The sequence below is a fragment of the Canis lupus genome, chromosome 22 (assembly GCF_011100685.1).
Source record: "Canis lupus familiaris isolate Mischka breed German Shepherd chromosome 22, alternate assembly UU_Cfam_GSD_1.0, whole genome shotgun sequence".
NCBI classification, from domain to species: domain Eukaryota; kingdom Metazoa; phylum Chordata; class Mammalia; order Carnivora; family Canidae; genus Canis; species Canis lupus.
The window spans coordinates 48,730,562-48,751,899 of record NC_049243.1 but is presented as its reverse complement, the minus strand read 5'-3'; the positions used below and the strand labels follow the sequence as shown (position 1 = coordinate 48,751,899).

Sequence of the window (21,338 nt, the reverse complement as noted above, 5' to 3'; positions counted from 1 at the left end):
TAGGGTTGTAAAAGCTCCATACTGGAAGTTACTTATTAAAAACTAGTATCAAGCATCTTGGAATTCCATTAGTTAAAGAGATGGATGAGGTCTCAGAGCTGTTTTGGTGTTTTGGGTGGAGGAAGCTAGATCACCTGCTCTGACATGAAGGGAGGAGACATTAGCATGGTGTCATGAACAGAAATGTTCTGATCTTTAGCACCTCTTCTGTCCTTCCTCACACCTGGCCAAGAAGTCCAAGTTGACTACCAGCCCAGGTCCAAACACCAGGCTGGTTGAATCAGAATTTCTGGGGGTGAGGCTTATATTTTTAGGGTCCCCAGGTGACTCCATTGTAGAGCCAAGAGTGAGAACCACTGGCTCTGGACATTGTGAGATCATGATGTTGACAGATTAGGGTGGTAGCAATGGGGATGAAGAGATGAACAGGCAGTGTGAACGTGGTCCTGGACTTGAGTAAAGGAAGTAGAGGCCATGTAGGCTTCAGCATTGTGGTGGGTGCCATTGAGACGGTGATGCTGGAGAAGAAGCTGGTCAGGGTGGGGAGGAGGCCAAGGCACAGGAAGCTCATTTTGGTGTGGGACATGTTTGAGTTGCTGACAGGACACCCAAGATGCTGTGTCCAGTGTCGAGTGGCATGGATGTTTGGAGTTCAGGTGAGGTATGGGGGCAGCTGTCATGGATCTCAGGTCATTGGAGCCATAAGTATTTACCATGTACCTAGAGTGTATCTGCAGTGTGTGAAGGCTCAGATGCTGAAGGCTGAATGCTAGGAAATGCCAGTGTAGAGGATGAACCTGTGGATGACTGGGGTCGGGGGTGATGAGGGTGCAGAAACTCTGGAGGGTAGGGTGATGAGCAGGAACATGGAGGCTCAGGGTTCGAGCAGGAGATGGACTGAGCAGGAACTCCCTTGTCCAGTGGTGTGCCCGGGATCAGTGGCATTGCTCATGGCATTTGCAAGGACAGAGTCGGTTTTGGGAGTGATGGGAAGGTAAGAAAATGGAGGCAGTAAGTGTAGGTGACACACCCAGGAAATAAGACTGGGAGATGGCTGTAGCTCAAGGGCCCAGTGTGTTGAGGGAGCAAAAGAGATGCATGTTGGAATGTTGATGGGGAGGAGAGGTGACATTCGAGAGAGGGGGTTGTCAGTGCAGCGGAGGATTGTCTTGCAGGAGAGATGCCTGTCTTGACTGGAGGAGGTGGGATGCAGGCTGTGGATGCAGCTGGCATTGTGGGAGGTTGGGAGCCTTGCTGTGATGGTCTCTCTTCTCTGAGGCGGGAGGCAGGGTCCTCTGAACACCTGGGAGACACTGGGGGTGGGTTATGGGTGGGAGTCGAGATGGGAGGTAGGTGTGGAGTGTGGGGGTGACCGGGCGGGGCTGCAGAGTGGGGTCGCCTGGGGCACAGAGCTGTGCACTTGCTCATGGAGTTCTCCTGGATGTCTCTACAAAGGGAAACGGATACGGACAACCAGGCATCTGGGGGCAGCGACTCTGGGGACTGGATCTTCACTATCCGAGAGAAAGATCCAAAGAGTCTTGAGAATGGAGCGCTTCAGCCTTCGGACTTAGAAAGAAATAAGGTAACATTGGCTGGTGCTACAGCGACTAACCCCTGTTGTCAGTCAGCGGGGTCCCCTAGTCCCTTCTGTGTGGAGCCGTTGGTGGGCGGGGCTTCCGCGTGGCAACCTGCTGTGGCATTTCACTGGCTGAGACAGATATGAGATTTGTCGTCTGACGACCCGGAGAGTGAGGTCTGAGAATTGGCCTCAGGTCTGTTCCACAGGGCTGCTTCCTGCTCCGCAGAGCCTGCTGTGTCCTCCCCGCCCAGGGAGCTGGGGTCTGGGTGGAGGGGCAGGTCTCACCTGTGAAGTGACATTCAGACTCTGTTCTGTATATTGGGGTGACTCATAAAAGGTACCAGAATTTTGGGATTAAGTTTTTGTTTAAGGATCTTAAAAACAAATATAGTGCTTTGGTACTTATATGGAGCTGTCTTTTGATAAATTGGTTTTATGTCTATTTAAGTTTATGAAGAACTATTTTAGAGTTGCTTTACTTTTTTTATTTATTTTTATTTTTTGTATATGTTTTTATCGGAGTTCGATTTGCCGACATATATAGTGTAACACCCAGTGCTCATCCCATCAAGTTCCCCCCTCAGTGCCTGTCACCCAATCACCCCATCCCCCGCCCACCTCCCCTTCCACCACCCCTTGTTCGTTTCCCAGAGTTAGGGGTCTCTCATGTTCTGTCTCCCTCTCTGATATTTCCCACTCATTTTCTCTACATTCCCCTATAATCCCTTTCACTGTTTTATATTCCCTGTGTGAGTGAAACCATATAATGTTTGTCCTTCTCCAATTGACTTACTTCATGCAGCATAATACCCTCCAGTTCATCCACGTTGAAGTACATGGTGGGTATTGTCCTTTTTACACAGTGGTGTAGTTTCTCTGAGGCAGTGTGGACTATTTCTGTCCCCTGTTGCTCCTACAAGTCTTGCTTTGATGACAGGTGGGAGTCATTACAGAGATTGCAAAAGTAGAAAATAGGTTCCTGCCCTCTGACAGACACTTGGAACAGCCAGCTTCGGTCTGATTTCCATTTCCAGAGGTTCAGTACTTAGGTCCTGCTGCACAGATCGCACAGTGACGTGATTCAGTGTCACTTGCATCCACACAAATGCCACTTACAGGACTTCTTTCGAGCCTTTCCTGTGGAATCCAGGCGCTGGTCCACCCAGCTACGTTAGTTTTACATTTCACTGCAAATGAAGCATTGCAGTCTAGTGAAAGGTCACAAGACAGTCCCATTCCGTTATCGCAGCAAATGGGTGCCTGGATGGCTCAGTCAGTGGATCATCAGCTCTTGATCTTGGGGTTATGAGTTCAAGCTCCACACTGGGTGTAGAGGTTACTTAAAAAAAAAAATCTTAAAAAAAAAAGATATCACAGCAAACAGAACATTTCAGACGTTATGCTAACGTGATGCATGTCTGAAGTTTTCTGAATTCTTGCAATGTGAATATTAAGACCTTACTTCTGATTACTTTTTTTTCTTCCCTAAGGTGAAAGACATCCCAAAGAGGCCTTTCTCTCAGTGTTTATCTACAATTATTTCTCCTCTGTTTGCAGAGGTAAGATACCCAAAGTCTTTGGGGGGACGGGGCATGACCGGGACACAGTTGGGGGCAGAGTCCTCTTTCTGTGACACGTCGCCAGTAGAATTTGGGAGGTTAGACAGGCTGGCATGAGTAGGCGGAGAGTCACATTGTGGCCCCGTGAGGCCGGCTGAGATTGGGTGCTCGCCTCCCGGCACCCTCCTGCTCTCCTGGCACTGTCTTCTGCCCAGTGCCTCCCAGGAAACGTCATTGTGTCGCCTCCTTGAATGTACTGGCCCAGCCCAAGTCCATATGCCACCAGGGTGATTTTTAGCTTCAGTTGTAGCACTTTCTACAAAATTTGTTTGGGTGCAGCCTGACTGCTTGGCCTCGGACAAATCTATGGCAATGTAAAAAGTAGAATTTTATTTTAAAGGAGAAATCGGGTTCCCTGGAGACTTCATTTGTCCCATTGTGTCTCCGTATTTCACTGTAACCCCAGGGAAGTCCCCTTACCAGCAGGGCCAGGGAGTTCCCAGGTCAGCAGCCCAGGTCACTTCCTCCGTCAGGGACTGATTTCACCCATGTACTGGCCCCCCGGTCCTTCTCAGGGGAGCCCTCCCTGCCTCCGGTAGATACCAGTAGGCATACTGCATTTTGAGATGTTTTCAAGAATCAATTTCATGAGAATGAAGACTGTTCTTCATCTGGTTAGTAGGTGATTCGAAAAGAAGTGGGAGATACCCCTTTCTGTTTTTTTTTTTTTTTTTTTTTCCCTCCGAGTTCTCCTCTGGCTCAGGCTGCCTTTAAGGTGAATTCAGAATGGGTCACACTGGTACCTTCTGTGTGGGGTTCGGAGCTCTCTAGGGGAGAGGCTGTATTGAGGCATCTTCCTGTGGAGGTCTGTGGTCCCTGGTGGAGGTGCCGGACACCCAGGCTTGCTCCCCCTCGCCCCATGAGGCCCGAACCTCAGTCACATGGTGTCATCTCGTTGGCAGGGCCCCTGCCTGCCCCCCTAAGCTGGCCAGCTGGCCGAAGGGCCCCACCTTCTCTGCTGGCAGATGGGGGCCCGGCTGCTGGGGCCGAGCTGGAGCTTGGGGGGTGGAGTTGAAACTGAACGTGCAGGTTCCTGAAGGAAAACTAAATGATAGAGGCAAGTAGAGGCCGCTCTGGGTTGCTCTCTGGCTCTGCCCTTGGCTGATTTTTCTGGGAACCTGAGCTCTTCCTCTCATGTCCAGAAGACACCATCTTGATCTTTATTATGTTTGGGAGAAGTGAGAAATGGTCCTTCAGGTTTACTAGATGCTCCCTTGCTTCCTGTGATCCTGGCCCTCCGCTAGGATCAGTGGGCACTTAGGGAAAATGACATAGATAATTCTTATTTGTCTGAAGCCTTGTGTTTTTTTATTGGGCGTATGAAGAAACCATGCTGAATGCATTATTTAGAATTAATGAATTGATCCTCGAGGTAATACCGCTTTGATTTTTTTAGCTAAGCTAAAGGTAAACTCACAGGTGTCTTTCCTTATGTGTTTCTATCAATAGTACTCAGTAGCCACATGTGTGAAGTTTTCAGTGTATATCATTTTATATAATTCTGATAAAACTCAATAATGAAGGGTCATTATCCCTGTGTTTACAAATAGGGATATCCCCTGGCATCAGAGTGTGCGTGTGGGTGGCTCCCTCTCGTCAGGAGCCCACCCAGCAGCAGCTTTGGGCAGGGGGACTTTCGGGGGGTCACAGGACAGGGCACGCAGGGGAGGAGGGAAGGCAGAGGTTACACGCTCAGGACCTGTAAATACTGTTCTATTTAGTTGTTGGGCGATCGGGAGTTCTAGATGGACACAGGCGGCCACCTCCAGGTCCACTGCGTCATAGTCTGTGACGAGGAGGATAGGAATGGACGCCAGGTTCTGCTCATCTTCCGTGTGTCCCTTTAGCAGGGAGAGAAGGGAGCAGCATGGTCAGGGTGGGGCTGATGCCGTGAGTGATGTGTTCACCACACTGAAAAGCTAAAGCTAAATGTGAAGGATTTCTTAAAGGTGACATAGAGGAGGGGGCTCCTGTTCTGGGAGGCTTGGTTGGGTGTCTGCTACCTGTTGACTGAATGAATGGCTCTCCTTGTCATGTGGCATCTTCTGGTCGCATCCCTCCCAGAGAGGGACTTCGAGCCATCATCCTTACCTGAGGCGGTGCCCAAGACACCATTTTAAGTTCTCACAGGGGCAGAGGGGTCAAGAGGGATGCTGGATTCCCAGAATTTAGGGCTGCTGCTTGCTTGCGAGGCCAAGAATATTTTGACCACACCCTGGACCAAAAAGACCATTTGCTGGAATCTTAAGGAGCCACTTGTTGTCGTTAGGAGCTAAGGCGTAGGTGGCCCAGGGTGCAGCTTCATCGTGGAAACTAGGGCTGAGTGACTGTGAAATTGTCTTTCTGGTTGTAGAGTAAGGTGGAGGTGGAAAAAGAGGGGACAGGTGCCACGAGATCTTGAAAAGCTGCATAGGCAGCTAGTTGTGTTTGAAGGTAGTGAGCGAGGTGTAATGGGTGCCCTCTCTGTGCAGTGTTCTCACAAAGCCGTCCGTCGGAAGGAGTCAGGTGGCCCAGAGCGCAGTCGAAGCTGCGCCAGGGCTCGGGCCCGGGGTGGCACTTAGAGCCTGCACATGGCATCGCTCCTTCAAGTGCTCATTGGTTCCCATGGGTCATGCTCTTCTGCATGCTTGTGTCCTCCAGCTGAAGGAGAAAAGCCAGGCGTGTGGAGGAAACATGGGGTCCATAGAAGAACTGCGAGGGGCCATCTACCTGGCGGAAGAGGCCTGCCCCGGGATCTCGGACACCATGGTGGCCCAGCTCGTCCAGCGGCTGCAGAGGTAACTGCCCCTAGTGGCCTGCGGGTTGGGGCCGCGCGGTGTGTGTCCCCGGCTTTCTTAGTCCTTCCAAGGAACAGCCTCTCAGTCCTCCTTGTTCCTGGTCCCTTGTTATCTTCCCGGCACATGAAGCAGAATCAAGTTAGAGAAGACTTTAGTTCTAGGTTCTAGAAATCGCTGCAGGAATGACAGGATCCTGGACACCAGTGGGGAGGGCCACAGACTCTGTGCTTGTAGCTCTTGCCATGGAACTAGCCAGTGACCTGAAGACACCTGTCTGCTCTTCATGATGCAGCCTGACTACCAGCCAGTGACCTGTTTGTAACTCTGTGTGGTTTTCTACCTTCAGAATTGCGTCCAGAAGGCCAGAAGTCAGGGCTTAGTGAGTTAGGACACGGGCAGGTTCTGTTCCTCATGTGGCTGTGGCAGTTCTCACCTCTGCTTCATGTCAGGAGCCTTGTCTGACAGTAGTGGCTCTGTCTGCGCCAGCCTGCAGGGGCTCCATGTCCCGCCGGTAGCTCTGACTTGAGAAGGAAGTTGGGGGGCCATCTGGCCTTCCCCAACCCACTCTCAGGCTTATTCTAGGAGTCTCCTTGTGGGGGTCACGCTGACCGCCCCTTTCACATAAGGGCAGTCATTTGAGGGTGTTAGAGTGGAGGTGTGCTGTGACACAAGCTCTGTTCCACAGCCCCAGAACTGCCTCACCTCCCAAAAAGCCAGCCGTTTCATTGCTTTGAAAGTCACCTTCCAGGTGAATTGTCAAAGTCCCTTCCAAAGGGCAGCTGGGCCTTGATGAGTGTAAGGAGCATTTCAGATCTTTCTAGAGACACTGACTTGACAACGTACAAAGAAGTGAGGGGTGTGTGTGTTGGGTTGCTTTTGCCCCTTGGAAGTGATGGTCCAACGGGCTGCCCTCTAGCCCATGAAGAGTCCTAATAACATGGGACGTGGGGGCAAGCCTAGTTGTGACAGTTAGGTTTGTCCTCCTCACCTCAGGCTCCTTTGTTAACACTGTCCCAACTTTCCAACTTGCTCCCAAGTGCAGGCGGCTGGACAGTAAAGCCTGTCTTCTTGGCTGCCTTTGGTTTTGAGGCAAGTGAAAGAATCCGCTATACTTTTTGGGTTTACCCCCTAACCCCATTGATTCTAACAAATCACAGGCATGAAAGAAAAAAAGAATCCCAAGTCCCCGGATGCCCACTCATGCACAGTTGTTACGAAGTTCGTGTGTATCCACCCAGGGTCCGTGTGTGCGGTGCCGTTTCTATCGCAGCACCGTCAGAGCGCTCGCTGCCTCGTCCCGGGGCACACCCTGGTTATCCGGGAGGCCTGCCTCTGGTCACTTAGCGACAACCTCACTGTGCGGTGTTCTCCTTTCTCCGAGCAGCTCGGGAGTCCCTTCACTCCTCGTTCTCTTGCATGTATTTCCGGGTAGAGAGAGCCTCTGAGCCGCACGGAGCTCAACCGCACACTGGCGGTGCTGCGATTCCCTTGTTTGGGGTTTGGGCCTCCGCTTTCCTGGTGCCACTTTCAGGACTGACCACCCTGTCCCGAGTGGCCGGAGTTGGTCAGCGACGCGCATCCCTGACTCGATTTCCCCGCAGCCCGGGGCAGAGGGCATGGCCTGTGAGTGCCCCCTGCTCCCGCCCTTTTGCTGCCGACCCGGCTGGTCTGTACCCACGCTACCTGGCAGCCTGCGTGAGCCACACACACGGTTCAAGGTTTTCTAGTTCCCTCCTGACAAAGTAGTGAAAAAGGAGCAAGTGACACTAGCCTTCATAATATGTTTAAGCCACCGTATCCCAGGGCTTTCTTCAGCGTGTCCTCCGTGTAGACAGTTGTCAGTGGGGACTTTATCGTACGTGGTAGTACCACGTCTTCGTGATGGGAAGGGACCAGGCGCCTCCAGTGCGAGCTGGAGCACACAGTGCAGGCGCAGCCGTCGCTGCCCACCGCTGCCCACGGCACGTTTCACGGTGTGCTTCCAGTGGCGCGGGGGGAGACGCCAGGTCCACATTCTTTCCTCTCCTCGTCTCCAGACGCTTCTGTTTTGTTTCTCTTCCCTTTGTGATGTGCAGACACTCCCTCCCCTGCAGCCAGCAGAGGATCGGCTCCTGGGTCCTTATCGGGTCCCTGTGTTCACCCCTGGGAGGCTCCCTGGCCCTTCCCACGTGCTCTCCACCCAGCCGCCACCAGACCACAGCGGCCACTGCCACCGCGTCCTACCCGTTTGGTGCCAAAAGGCAGAACTTCACTGAAGCGGTCACCTAAGAGAAAATAAGAACCGACTTTTGTCGAAAGCGTTTCAGAGACGTGTAGATCTTAATTTGAATTAATGTGTGGATCCTCATGTGCAGCATCCGCGCCTCCCGCGGCTTTAGGCATCTCTCTTCCTTGGAAAAGGAGTCTTCGGATCTGTGGCTAAAGCCTGCTTTTCAGGAGGCTCGGTAGTCATTTATTCTCTGGGAGAGTGCCAAGTATTTTAAATGCCTTAAAAGAGCTGCCATAGGTGGGAATGTTTGAGATTGCTCCCATTTAAACGTCCTCAGCCGTCTCCTGTGACGTGGGGTCAGTTTTAAGGTGACTGAGAGGATGCTGGCCATCAGGGGACCCCCAACCCTATTTTATATTCTGGAGTAAGGCAGTACTGCAGTTAGTGGAAACCAGAGGAAAGTGCCCATGATGCCGCCCCCACCCCCACCCACTGCAGCCCAGTTAGTATTACCATCCGGGTCAGTTCACTGGCTTCCACTGTATATAAATCATAAATTTACCCAACCTGAGATCATGAACCTGAGTCGAAATCAAGTCAGATGCTCAACCAACTGTGCCACCTAGGAGCCCCTATATAATGACAATTTTTAATCTGTTTCTCATTTGGTTTGCTTAATCTGTGTAACCCTGTCTGCTGTGTTTGGACATCAAAGTTACCTAATTTTCACAATTACAAAAACCCCTCAGGGACAGCTTTGTGCAAAAATACATTGCTCTTTCTTTGGACATTTCTGAAACAGTTCTAGGGAGTGGATCACTTGAATGAGCAGCAGTATTTTTGTGGCAATAAGGGTTTCCTGTGCTGATACAGCTATGTGTGCGCCCTAGAACCTCAGTGTCATCAGGTATTACTGATTCTGTGACTTTTGAAAGTGGACTATAGGGCAGCCCCGGTGGCTCAGCGGTTTAGCGCCGCCTTCAGCCCAGGGCGTGATCCTGGAGACCCGGGATTGAGTCCCATGTCAGTCTCCCTGCGTGGAGCCTGCTTCTCCCTCTGCCTGTGTCTCTGCCTCTTTCTGTGTGTCTCATGAATTAAAAAAAAAAAAAAAAAAAAAAAGATTAAAAGTGGACTCTTTCACTTTTGTGATGCTGGCAAAAAGATGCTTTCTGTGCATCTTTTTTCCTCCCTGGAGACCACTCTCCCACTTGTTATATACTTCTAGTTCTTCCACGGACTGAATTTAACCTATGAAAAGTGGCATCAAAATCATTTTTCTTAGTTTTAATTAATTATTTGTATAATAATTAACTGATTGATATTTGCTCCACTTATTTTTTATTTTTTAGTATGTATGTATGTATGTATTTATTTATTTATAGATTTAATTTATTTATTCATAGACGCAGAGAGAAAGGGGCAGAGACACAGACAGAGGGAGAAGCAGACTCCACACAGGAAGCCCGATGTGGGACTCGATCCTGGGTCTTCAGGATCACATCCCAGGCTGCAGGCGGCGCCAAACCGCTGCGCCACTGGGGCTGCCCTCCACTTATTTTTTATGACTCGAGACTGGTAAACCAGGATTTTGCTGGTGGTTTGACTTTCTGCATGGGGGTTACAGAAATGACACTCACTTCCGTTTCTCTCTTTTCTTTCCCCCAGATATTCTCTAAGTGGCGGAGGAACTTCATCCCACTGAAATTCCTTTGGCATTTGAGTTTTTTTTTCTTTTTTTCTTCTTCATCCTCTTCCTCTGAAAAAGTCAACGAGAGCCTTTGCTGACGCCGCTGCAGTGGTGTGCCATCTGGGGGCCACCCCCTCCCCGGCTGCGGGTGCCCACTGTCCGGGGGCGCACAGGCCCTTCCTCATCGGCCTCCGCCAGAAGGAGCCGCTCGGTGCGGCGGGGAGGGTCAGCTCCTGCAAGCGATCATTTTATTTTCTTGTTCTTGTTTTTTATTTGTAGCCATTGTGCACATATCAAGGAAAGTGTCTTTAAAAACAAAAACAAACCCTGAAATGTATATTTGGGATCATGACAAGGCAACTGAAGAAATGAAATCTCAGGTACCCTGCTGTAAGTGGATGACTCCCCCTCCGTGGGAGACGGAGAATCGCTCTGGTGGGTCAGTGTACAGATTTGTATATAGTGTCATTTTTACGGAACCCCTTTCGGCGTGCATAAGGAATCACTGTGTACAAATTGGCCAAGTGCTTCTGTAGATAATGTCAGTGGAGTAAATATTTGACAGGCCATAACTTGAGTCTCTTGCCTTGCCTTTATTACATGTAAATTTTGAATTCTGTGATCAGTGATTTGGGTTTTATTTTGTATCTGCAGGGTTTGCCATTAATAATAATTACTGCCCCTCTTATGGAACACTCCTCTTTATACCTCCACAGATGCAGACTCCCCTCTTGTTTGCCCAATGACCCTTTTGGTACACGTAGAGATGATTTCCTTTCATTTGATGGTACTGTTTCTTAGTGTTTTAAATTGGAACATATCTTGCCTCATGAAGCTTTAAATTATTATTTTAAGTTTCTCCCTGATAAAGTGCTCTCGTCTTAACATTTGTTTGAAATTGTGCCACTGCCAATCCTACGCCAGCTCTGCCGTCCTTCCCAGTATGATTTTCTCTTGCTCCTTGGAGTGAGACCCGCATATCATCTTGCCCACCTAAAAATGTCTGAATGCTTACACAAATAAATTTTATAACACACTCATTTTGCTTACTCTCCTTGAAACATGACTCTTCAGAGGGCAAGTGTACCTGTGAGTGTGTGTGTGTGTGAGAGAGAGAGAGAGAGGGAGGGAGGGAGGGAGGGAGGGAGAAGGTGAGACACTTCACTTCCAGAAAGAAGTGCCCACACTGAAAACGCTGAGCGTTCAATCCAGCTCCCTCTGCTACTTTGAAAAAAGTTGGTCACTGAGAAAATATGGCCGGATATTGATTTGTAAAATTGCACGTTCTTTCCAAGGACCTTGATTGAGAGTGGTTTTGTTTCCTTAATCTAGGCACCCAGGTTTGTTCTTTGTCAGCCAGGAGGGTCTGTGTTTTTCTTGGCTTGTGGCAAGGCCTTGCTTGTGCAGGTGGGAGGCAGGATGAATCACTTCTGGGTCTGTGGGGTGAGAAAGAGAGTTTCTGAAGCTGTTCTTGACTAAGTACACGTGGCATTATTTTATATTTGTTGATGTGAATCATTGTCCTCTCGGAGGGGAAGACAAAGGATTTTTTAAAGATTTTTTTATTTATGAGAGACACAGGCAGAGGGAGAAGCAGGCTCCACGTAGGGATCCTGACATGAAATAAGATCCTGGGACTCCAGGATCACGCCCTGGGCGGCAGGGTACTCAACCACTGAGCCGCGCAGGTGTCCCAAGACAAAGGATTTTTGGAAGAAGGAGGGGACTGGGTCAACTTCGGGATGGAAGGTCTCCTCTCTGCTGCCCCAGTGGCCTGGGTTACGGGGAGAGGATAGAGGCATAGAGCCGGAGAGGTTTGAGTGTGTGCTCATTGTTTCAATTTGTTCATTGAGTGTAGTTTTGAAAAGTCTAAAATGGTCATGATTTTTTTTTTTTAATTAGAAGCTGAATTATTAATTTCTGTAAAGGGTACATTTTGATTAGGGGAAATAGAACTGAATTGCTGGTTTTTATTGTGTGTGTTCTTTTGCAGCAGGAACATTAACTTGGATGATGGAACTGGAGAATGTTTCATGTGTCTACTGAGTGTTTTGTGAGAGAGTGATCTGTTTCCCTGCGTGAGATGCAAGTCCAAGGTCAGTTTTGTTCATTGCAGGAGAATCACTCAAGGACATGACGCAGCATTCTCCGGGGGTGCCGCGTGTCTGCTCTTAGCCAGCCAGCAGAGGCAGTGGCTTTCTCCGAGGTCTGCACTTGTGCATATGGGTGGGGGCGCCAAGATGACGTGCTGGAGCCAGTCTCCCATGCGAGGGACCCTCATGCTGCTGGGGAAACTGGGTTCTAGTTAAGCCTATGTTGGTGCGAGGGTTAGCACGCAGGGTTCGGGGACCAGACTGTCAGCGCAGCGCCGTCTCCCAGGTAGCGCAGCAGATTCTTCTTCTAGAGCTTACTCGAGCATCTTCTGTGGATGAAGCTCCCTGGAGAAGATGTGGTTTGAGTCGGTTTTCAAAGTGGATCTCTTCCCCCATCTCTTCTGGCCTGCTGCTTTCTGTAGACACGCAAACCGAGGTCTGGTTTCTCGGGGCACCAGGAAGCTGTGTCCCCTTCAGGGGCTACTTATCAAGCCAGGGAGGCTGGTCGTGGTGTAGACACTTCGAGTCTTTGTCAGACCCCGTACTGGCGCAGACATCAACTCTGCCGCCTGGGAGCCAGACCTGGGAACCCGGCATCTGGAATGGATTTGCTGGCGCTTGGAAGCCTCTCCATGCCAACCCCCCTCAGCTACAGCTGATGCGCTCACTAGATGGCGGTGGTGCACCTGGCATGGGAGATGCTTTCGGGGAGCACAGCTGCGGCCTTGTGGAAACAGGCAGTGGGCTGTGTCTGGCTGGCTTTTCATGCCTCCTAGAAATCATGTTTCCTGTGTCCCAGCTGGGTGCGCTAAGTGAGGAGGCCACCAGTGTGCTTTGGATGCCTTGGCCCATCAGTTGGCCTCATGACTGTCTTGATATCACCAAATGCCACACACCTTCTGCATCCCCAGTTTCTGTGTGTCTAGTTTGGTTCCTCATGTAGCATTTTGTACCTTTCTTTTGGCAAAATGTGGCTCATTTATAAGTGTCCTTATATTTCCTTAAATATGGCTTTTATAGTTCTGCTATAAAAGATGGCAGTAAATGGGGAGAGTAGTGCAAGGCGTGTTCATTAGTATAGGATCTGTGTCGTGCAGGGGTCGGTAGAGTTCACAGAAAACTATTTTTGTAATTCTGTCTCTTGTATAGAGGGAAGAGGCTGGAACCCCTCACCCCCCTGTTAAAATCCTAATCCTCCAGTGTGATGGTATTTGGAGGTGGGACCTGTGGGAGGTGATTAGGTCGGGAGAGTGGAGTGCCCGTGACGGAGTTAGTGGCGAAGAGAGGCCCCCGAGACCCTCCTCCCTCCCACCTGTGAGGATACAGTGTGAAGACTGCTGGTGGGGAACCAGGAGGGCTCTCGCCAGATCCCACAGCTGCCGGCATCCTGGATCTTGCACTTGCCCGCCTCGATACATTTGGTATAGCGGCCCAAATGGACTAAGAACCAGGGTGTCTCTGAAACTCCCCATGTGTCCTTGGCAGTGGTCTATGTTGCCTGTGTGATTGGCACTTTGGAGTCACCAGGGATCCCAGAGGGCTAATAGAGCAGCACCCACAGGATCATGGAAACGGTTTGGAATTGCTCAGAGACACGGGGTGCAAGCACCTCATCCCCCAGCCTTGTAGAATTCCAGTGACCGGTGATTTGTAGGGGGAGAATTTTTCTCATCCTACCTCTGGGACAGAACAGCTAGTCTCCAGGGGTCCAGGGGCCCCGTTTCACCAAAGAAGCCGAAGGGAGCCCCCCTGCCCTCTTTTATCACTTAGGTTCTCGTCCTTCTATAGCCACTGACATGTTCCCAGCAGGGTTCTGCTCCCCCACAAGCACCAGCTGCTTGTTCATCGAGCAGTGAGTCACCTGCTCTCACACCTGCCCCGTGTGACGGGTGACCCGCCACATCCTCCCCAGGGCAGCTCTGGTCCTGCCACCCACCCACCTTGGACGAAAATAAGGACCAGACAAGGTTGGTGATGTTTTGCCTTAAGACTTCAATATGCTGGATTGTGGCGTGAGGTATTTTTATTCCCTTTTGTTAGTACTTCCACCCACCTGGTACACAGCGTAAGGCAAACGACGCACACATCTCGAGTCCCTCGCCCCTACTGCGTTGACATTTCCATGTACACCAGTCCCAGCTCCGCAGCGTCGGGCCGGCCAGCGGTGCTTGCGGTACAGGCACTGGGAGGGCCGGGCCCCCTCTGGACCGTGGTAGAAAGGGGTGAAGAATACCAGGGAATAGCAGCCCCCCGATCTCCACAGAGAACAGGCAGGCGGATTTTGACTAGTGGGCCCCAGCGGGTGCTGGAGCCCTGTTCCCTGTGTAGTCCGACTGTGGACGATGCACAAGGTCATCCTGTTGCTACCCCATGCCTGGGGGGGCCGGAGGGAAGGATGAGTATAAAAAGGAGAAAAGAATGTTCTTGAAGACAGGCACAATATATACTACTACTGAATGTGCAGCTCCAAACCACAGTTGCAGGATATAGGTATGATCGTGGGGACCAGGGGACCGCGCACCTTACATCACAGTGCCTCCCACAGCCACTGGAAGCTCCCAAAACACCCTCCGTCACGTAACATATCACAAATGGCCCTGATCACGGACATACAGGTTCTCATGCTTGTGAAACAGACAGCAAACACCACAGCTGAGCATCTTCCCATCGTACACACCACTCCTAGGACAGCGAGAGCACAGACACCGCGCTGGATTTCTGCTGCTCGGAACAGAACACCACCCGCTACGGTCTGTAAAGAGTAATCACTGGAACAATTTGGTCAACTTGTGCCAAGAACAGCGTTTCACTGGAGCGTAAAACCCCAGAGGGGAATGTACGTCGTGTGCTGCAAATTGCTTATTAATCAAAGAAGTAAATCCTACTAACTTGCTATTATTATAAAAGTAGAAAGATTGAAAAAACGAAATCTGAAAATGATCTCATTTAAGACTGTGCCATGTGTATCACAAACATTGGAAAATCCTTTTTTTGTTGTTTTAAAATGCACCAGCCTATAAATCAAAATAAGTTTCTTTAAGAAAAAGAAGAGCACTTGCCCTGTCTTTTGGTTGAACGGATGTGGTTGTACTGCTTTTAAGGTGCAGTTGTAGAAGAGAAAAACGGTCATTTGGCACTATATTAATGACAACGTTTTAATACTGGCACAAGCTAGAAACAGCCCACCGGGAGAATGACAGACGAAGAGCCACCAGCATCAGAGGTGGGAGCGCTGTTCCGTTCAGATGACACATTAACAGCTCGAAAAGACAAGGTTAAAAACGGTTTTGTGGAGACAGAGGAGAGTGGCTGTAAAACCATGTTTCTGTTTTCCAGACAGGTGTTAATTTTACTAGGCTTCATTAATACACAGGAGAGGAAGCATCTCCCAGGAAAGCAGCCACCGCTGAGCCAATCAACAAACGTGTCCCGCCGTCAATATACATGAGACTCTTTGTGACTCAGAATGTGGGTGCGGGAGGCCGAGCTGGTCGCGCTGCGGATCACCTCCATCCACCTAAGACCAGAGAATGAGAGGATAGTCAAGGGCCACTTCCTACAAACCTACACAGGTTTTTTTTTTGTAACAGCTCCACGATACTCGACAGTACCTCATCACTTACAAAAACAGCGTGATGCACTAGTGGCTGCTTTTGTAATGCGCCCTATTTTAGCAGGAGAGTTCTCGAATGAACTCTTCGTACCCCAGTAAACAAAAACAAGGCTAAGCGTTCCTCTCAGTGTTTCTGAGGAAGAGTTTGAGAACCACTGGCCTGGGTGCTCCTTCGGTAGAGCAGGGGAAGCGTCCCGGATGGAGGCGTCTTGCCTGGGTGATGCCGCAGCATGCTCCGTGTAAAGCAGGGGCGGGGGGTGGTTTCTTGCTCCCCTGCTCTCCCTCCTAATCTCTGCGGGGCGGCGACGTGCAGCTCATTTTATACATGTGAGTATTTGCAGTATTTCGGTGGTTCTCAGAAGCCCCAGTGGACGATGTCTGCAGATGTTTTTGGTCGTCACAACGGAGGGGGTCGGGGTGCTGCTGCACATCCACTAATGCACAGGACGGGGCTCCCCCCTCCCCCCACGGAATCACGTGGTCTCACAGGTCGCAGTGCGGAGGGTGAGAAAGCCAAGCTTCCTGCCTCCAAGGAACTAGCAGGGCTTTTTAAAAGAAATTCTCTAATCACGGGTCTTTTAGGATCTTGCCATCATAAGGCTCAAGGGTCCTTGCTACAGCAGCAGGAGCCTAGCTCTTGGAATCGGCCCCGGCTCAAATTTGAGAAGTTATCCCCTGGGCTCACTTTCCAAGCAGTGTATCTTAGGAAGTGCTGCTTGGGGGAGGCTTTGACCTGGGCTTTCCACCACCGTGCCGTTGCCACCCAACCACCATTCGTGGTGGGGTGCAGGCCTGACCCTGCGGGCCTCACGGCATTCGTGGGTAGCGAAGGAACACACTCCCATCCTACGGACAGCAGGCCCGGAGAGCCAATCCTCCCTAGTGGGCTGGTGACCACTGCTCTGGGCTGGTCTGTGGCCTGCAGACCCCCTGCCGCCAAAGATGGTGGTTTAACAGTGATGCCAGCTACAGGCTCCCAGTTCCTGGGGGCCCGCATTTCTACTGTAAATTGCAAGAACACTCGGTCAGATTTTACTTTGAAGATCACAGCTCCCGGGCCTCATTCTAGCACACAGGAAATCTTAAAAGGTAATCCTGAGAAGCACTAGGATCTGTTCCCTTCCTCGGGTGGTCTTCTGGCCTCGCACAGCTGGGCATATTCCAGCTAAATCATCCAGAGACGGGGGCGCCTGGGGGGACTCAGTGGGTTGAGTGTCTGCCTTCGGCTCAGGTCATGATCCTGGGGTCCTAGGATCGAGCCCCGCGTGGGGCTCCCTGCTTCTCCCCCTAGCCCTCCCCTGCTTGTGACCTCTCTCTGTCATGTTCTAATAAAAGCACACTTGTTAGAGATTTAAAAGCACATCGTGTGTGTACACAGACTCGGCACTACAGGTTAAGGACTGATGTCATTCAACGGGTGACGGGTTAGCTGCTTTTGCTTCTCAGAACACAGGTGGATACGGGGGTCAGGCCGAGAGGACAGCCTGCCCCGTAAAGGTCAAGGCCACTTTGGAAGGAGTGCCCAGGCCTACGGATGGCAGTGAGTGGCCACTCCCAGAAGAGCCTGGTCCTCCAGGCTCACTTGGGAGGAAGGAGTGGCCGTCTCCTGCCAGGTCCTGGGCGGGCGGCATTACCTTTCAAACGTGTATTCGCTTTCAGCCCTGAAGTAGTACACGTGGGACTTGAAATGCAGCTTGAATACGTAGTCTTTGTGGATGTCCTCGGACTCCGAGGGGATGGTGAGCGAGTAGCCGAGCAGAGGCAGGCTGGCCAGGGGGTGATTGTCCTGGGCGGAGCGACAGAAAGCGGCTTGGCGGGGCTGGCCCTGAGCCTCGGGCGAAGTGCCCACGCGGGTCCAGGCAGCGCCCAGGCGCCCCCCCCCCCCCGGACCCCGGCCGCGCAGCACTGACCTGGTGAGACTTGTAGAAGAAGAGACAGAAGTTCGTGAACACCACCCACAGCTTCTGCCACCCGTTGCTGTTCTTGAATTTCCGCAGCAGATTCCCAGACAGCTGATTCTGCAAGACAAGTCTGCCCGTGAGGGGCGCGGGCGGGGGGCACGGCTCGCGGGCTCCCTGCATCGGCCCGAGGGAGAGGGCCCGGCTCCTGGGGGTGCACCCTCCGGGCCGGAGGGGTCCTCGTCTCCCCGTCGCCACCTCAGCTGCCGGGTGGCCCGGGTGGCCCCGGGGGAGTGTGGCGCACATCCGGCCTCATCCACCGCACCTGCGGTCCGGCCCACAGTGCTGCGTCTCCTCCACGCCCCGATTTCTGGTCCCAGACGGTGACCCCGGAGAGGCTCCAGGCCCCCGAGCGCCATCTAGTGGCCAGGACGCGGGCCGCCGCGGGATGCTCCGGCCTGGCCCCGGGGCTCCTGGGACTCCCCGCAGAGGAACAGGCGTCCCCCCCCCCACGGGCGTCCTGCTTGAACCCCTAGCTCGGGGGAGCGCCCAGGCGGCACGTCCTGAGCGCTAGGGTGGGACCCCGAGAAGGCCCGTCCGCATCGCTGACCAACCTCGTTACCAGGGAGACCGGAAGAGGCAGGAAACGACGATGGTGACAGCCCCACAACTTGGCGGTCACACGGGCAAACTACTACCGTATATAATTAAGAATCTGCCTGAGTCGCTTTATCCTATCCCTTGGTCTACTTCCAGGAAGCATCCCGTTCCCTGCGTGAGTGAGGTCCCGATGGCGGGGGAGCAGGAGGCGGACGGTCCCTGCCCTGGAGACGCCGCGAACAGGCGGGCCAGGCACAGCGTCCCCCCCCCAGGCGACCCCTGTATCAGGCGACCCCCCCCCCCCCCGTGTGCCACCCACCCTCGGGCAGAAAGGGACAGGACGACGGGTGCTCTGAGTGCCAGGCAGGCGAGGGCAGTGTCCAGGGTCGGGGGCCTCCCACACGGTTACGAGTCCGTGAAGGCGCGGAGGGGAAGCTCCCCATCCCGGTCCCCGGGGCCCCGAGAGCCGCCGACGGCTCCACACCGCGCTGGGCACAGCGACCCAGTCCGGGCGGCCTCACAGGAAGGCTCGCGCCCGCGCCCGCCCCACCGCCCGAGGCTCGGAGTGGCCTGCTCTTTGGACTGCTCTTTCCTTGCCTCCCCCGTCCCAGCAGGCGCCGGGGTCCCCCCTGCGCTCCAGCACCCACTCCCGTTGGCTTCACTCGGGGACAGCTCCGTCCCCTTCCCAGGTCTCAGGGCCCCGAAGCCCTGCCGCCTCTCTTTGGGCACGTTCTCAAGAGGCGAAACCCACTGGGCAAAGGCTTAGGTCTGTGTCCAGCACGGGCCAGTCCTGCTGCCCTGACGGGCCACCACCGGGCTCGCTCCCCTGCACGGCGGCCTCCTCTCCTGGAGGCAGGCCTCTGTGCTCTGCCCTCTTCCCGGCTCCCATCGCTGCTCAGTCTTTATTCTGGATCAGACTACGTCCCCCCTCCCAGCCTGCCCCAAGATATGTTCAGATCCAAAGCCCAGGTACCTGGGATTAGCAGAAGTCAAAGATGAGATCCTGTTGGAGTAGGGTGGCCCTAAGGCACAACCAGTGTCCTGTTAGGAGGACACCTGAACACAGACACACAGGGATCCCTCCAAGGGGTGGACGCAGAGATTGGGGCGATATGTCTCTAAGGCAAGAAACACCAAAGAGCAGCGGCAAACATGGGAAGTGAGGGGTGGGGGGTCGGGGTGGAAGGGGTGGGACGGTGTCATGGCAGCCCAGGAAAGGCACAGACACCCCACTGCTGTGCCTTCCCCTGGTCCTCACCTGGATCCAGACTACCCGCCTCTCCCCAGGCCTCTGGCACCAGCCCCTCTGGTGTAAAACACAGGAAGGCTCCACAGGCCCTCCCAGCACTGGACCCCTGCTCCCCACATCTAATGTGGGCCTCCCCCGACCTCGTGCTCTCAGCTGGCCCACAACCTTTGGGTCGCACCCAGCTCATCCTCACATCCCCAATCCTCCTCTCCACCCGCAGGAGATAACCAGGGGAAGAGGGTCTATGTGGGGGGCTCAGGGGCAGCGGAGTCGGTGGGGAGGGGCTGCCTCCCTCTCTCCCTCACCCAGTGGGACCAGAGGGCCTGGGAGAAGGGGGATGGCCCATGCCTGGCACCCAAAGGCAGCCCACCACAGACACCAGACCAACACCATGTGCCCAAGGAAGGGGACCTGGCAAGGGCGGGGTCACCAGCTGGGGGATGGACAGCTAGTTCCTCGGGTATTTGACCTGCATTATTGCTTCCTTACACCCGCGGGCCGGGCACTCGCTGCCCTGCTCCAAGGGGCTGGAGCCTTCCGGGACGGGCTCCGCAGGCCAAGCGGCAGAGTTGGGCTCTGAACAACCAGGGCTGGGCTGGCTTGTGGCCGGCCCTGCACACTCACCTGGCCCTGCACACTCACCTGACGCTGTAGACAAAGGACTGCCGCTGGGAGTCCCCGCAGGAGCTGGTCCTGCAGTGTCAGGGCCCCTAGGGCCTACCTGACTTAGGGCTTTGCGGCATTCTCGAATGGCCTAAGTGCTTCCAGGGCTAGCTTACCGACCTCCCATGCTTTGGCGGCCCTAACCACGTGCCGCAACAGTCAGTACAGAGTGAAGCAAAGAGCACTTCTCCCTCAGTGACGCCCTTCCTCAGGCTTCATCGGACCAGCTGGACAGGCCAGGCCTGATCGGGGGTATCCCTGTCAACCAGACGGCCACTGGTCCTTTCCTACTTCCTCCATCTGGAAAGATTTGCCCCCATGTCTCAGAGAAATCTCTAGTTCTAAAGTGTGAAAGGAGGAAGGATGCTGAGTACAGAGGGCTGGGCAGAAGGACAAAGCCTGTCCCTGTGGGGTAGGAGGGAGGGGACAGTCATTGCTGGCCGACAGGGAGGCCTGGTGCAGCCGGGGGAGCCCTAGGCAGTGCGCCTGCACCTCTCATATGTGCTCATGAGATGTTTTCAGAAACAGGCATGGGCTTTAGGTCACCGCGTGGCAGGCAAGCAGTAAAAGCCACACTGTGGAACCCCAAAGGTCACTTCCAGAGACCAATCTCAGGCAACCCCCACGGACTGGCCATTGACAGACGCTTGGCACGTTCCCAACACCACTGTTTCAAAAAGCAAACCAGTCGCCATCCCTGGCTCACAGTCTCCAGTGACATGTTCTGGGCCCATGTAGGAATTCAGAAGTTTTCAGAGTTTAAGAAGATAACCCAGCGCCTCTGCTGGATGTCATCCAGGAGGCCCCACCTGGGGCAGCAGAGTCCAGCAGAGTCCAGATCGTGCAGCAGAGTCCAGCACGATCGTGTGGCAGAGACCCAGGAGTTCCTCTGTGAACCACAGGCGACACGACCCCAGCCAGGCCCAGCTTCCCCGTGCCCCTGCCCTGCCACCTACCCCGGCACCTGGGTCCTGCTCGAGGTCACAGCTACCTGCCACCTGCAGCTCTCGCCCGCCCGCACAGTGGCCAGTGTCCACACGCCTGTACGCACAGGATACCCTCTGCCCCACGGCCAGCTCCCGGCCAGGAGAGATCACGGTCCCGGTGGCACGTACCTCCACGGCGACGCTGAAGTCCACCATGGAGACGCTGGTGTTGCGGTGCCAGCACACGTGCACCATGGTGTTGCCGCGGTGCGGGGCCTGGCGCTCCAGCGAGGTGCGTGAGGCGCTCAGGTCGTCCTCCGACTCCTGGTCCACCACCGTGGCCTCATCTGGGGATTCTGCATGATGTGGCAAAAGGTGGTACTTTGGGTCTTTGCCTGCCGGGAAAAGGACCCCTTCCCAGA

General features: G+C 53.4%; 2 protein-coding genes across 3 annotated transcripts in view; one reads left to right on the top strand and one right to left on the bottom strand.

Moving 5' to 3' along the window:
- The window catches only part of STK24 (serine/threonine kinase 24), a 120,682-nt gene extending 109,768 nt beyond the window's left edge, over positions 1–10,914 (top strand). For both annotated transcript variants that reach the window (XM_038569903.1, XM_038569902.1), the window contains exons 8-11: positions 1,456–1,585; positions 3,073–3,141; positions 5,842–5,978; positions 9,853–10,914. In XM_038569903.1, coding sequence (XP_038425831.1) covers positions 1,456–1,585; positions 3,073–3,141; positions 5,842–5,978; positions 9,853–9,889 — 373 coding nt within the window. In that variant the 3' untranslated portion in view covers positions 9,890–10,914. The remainder of the gene's footprint in view (positions 1–1,455; positions 1,586–3,072; positions 3,142–5,841; positions 5,979–9,852) is intronic.
- A 3,058-nt stretch (positions 10,915–13,972) lies between these two features.
- Positions 13,973–21,338, bottom strand: part of FARP1 (FERM, ARH/RhoGEF and pleckstrin domain protein 1) — a 285,921-nt gene continuing 278,555 nt past the window's right edge. Inside the window, exons 24-27 of the mRNA XM_038569904.1 lie at positions 21,106–21,272; positions 17,491–17,598; positions 17,215–17,366; positions 13,973–15,484 (exon numbers count right to left, since the gene is read on the bottom strand). Of these exons, the coding sequence (XP_038425832.1) occupies positions 15,403–15,484; positions 17,215–17,366; positions 17,491–17,598; positions 21,106–21,272 (509 nt within the window). The 3' untranslated portion in view covers positions 13,973–15,402. The remainder of the gene's footprint in view (positions 15,485–17,214; positions 17,367–17,490; positions 17,599–21,105; positions 21,273–21,338) is intronic.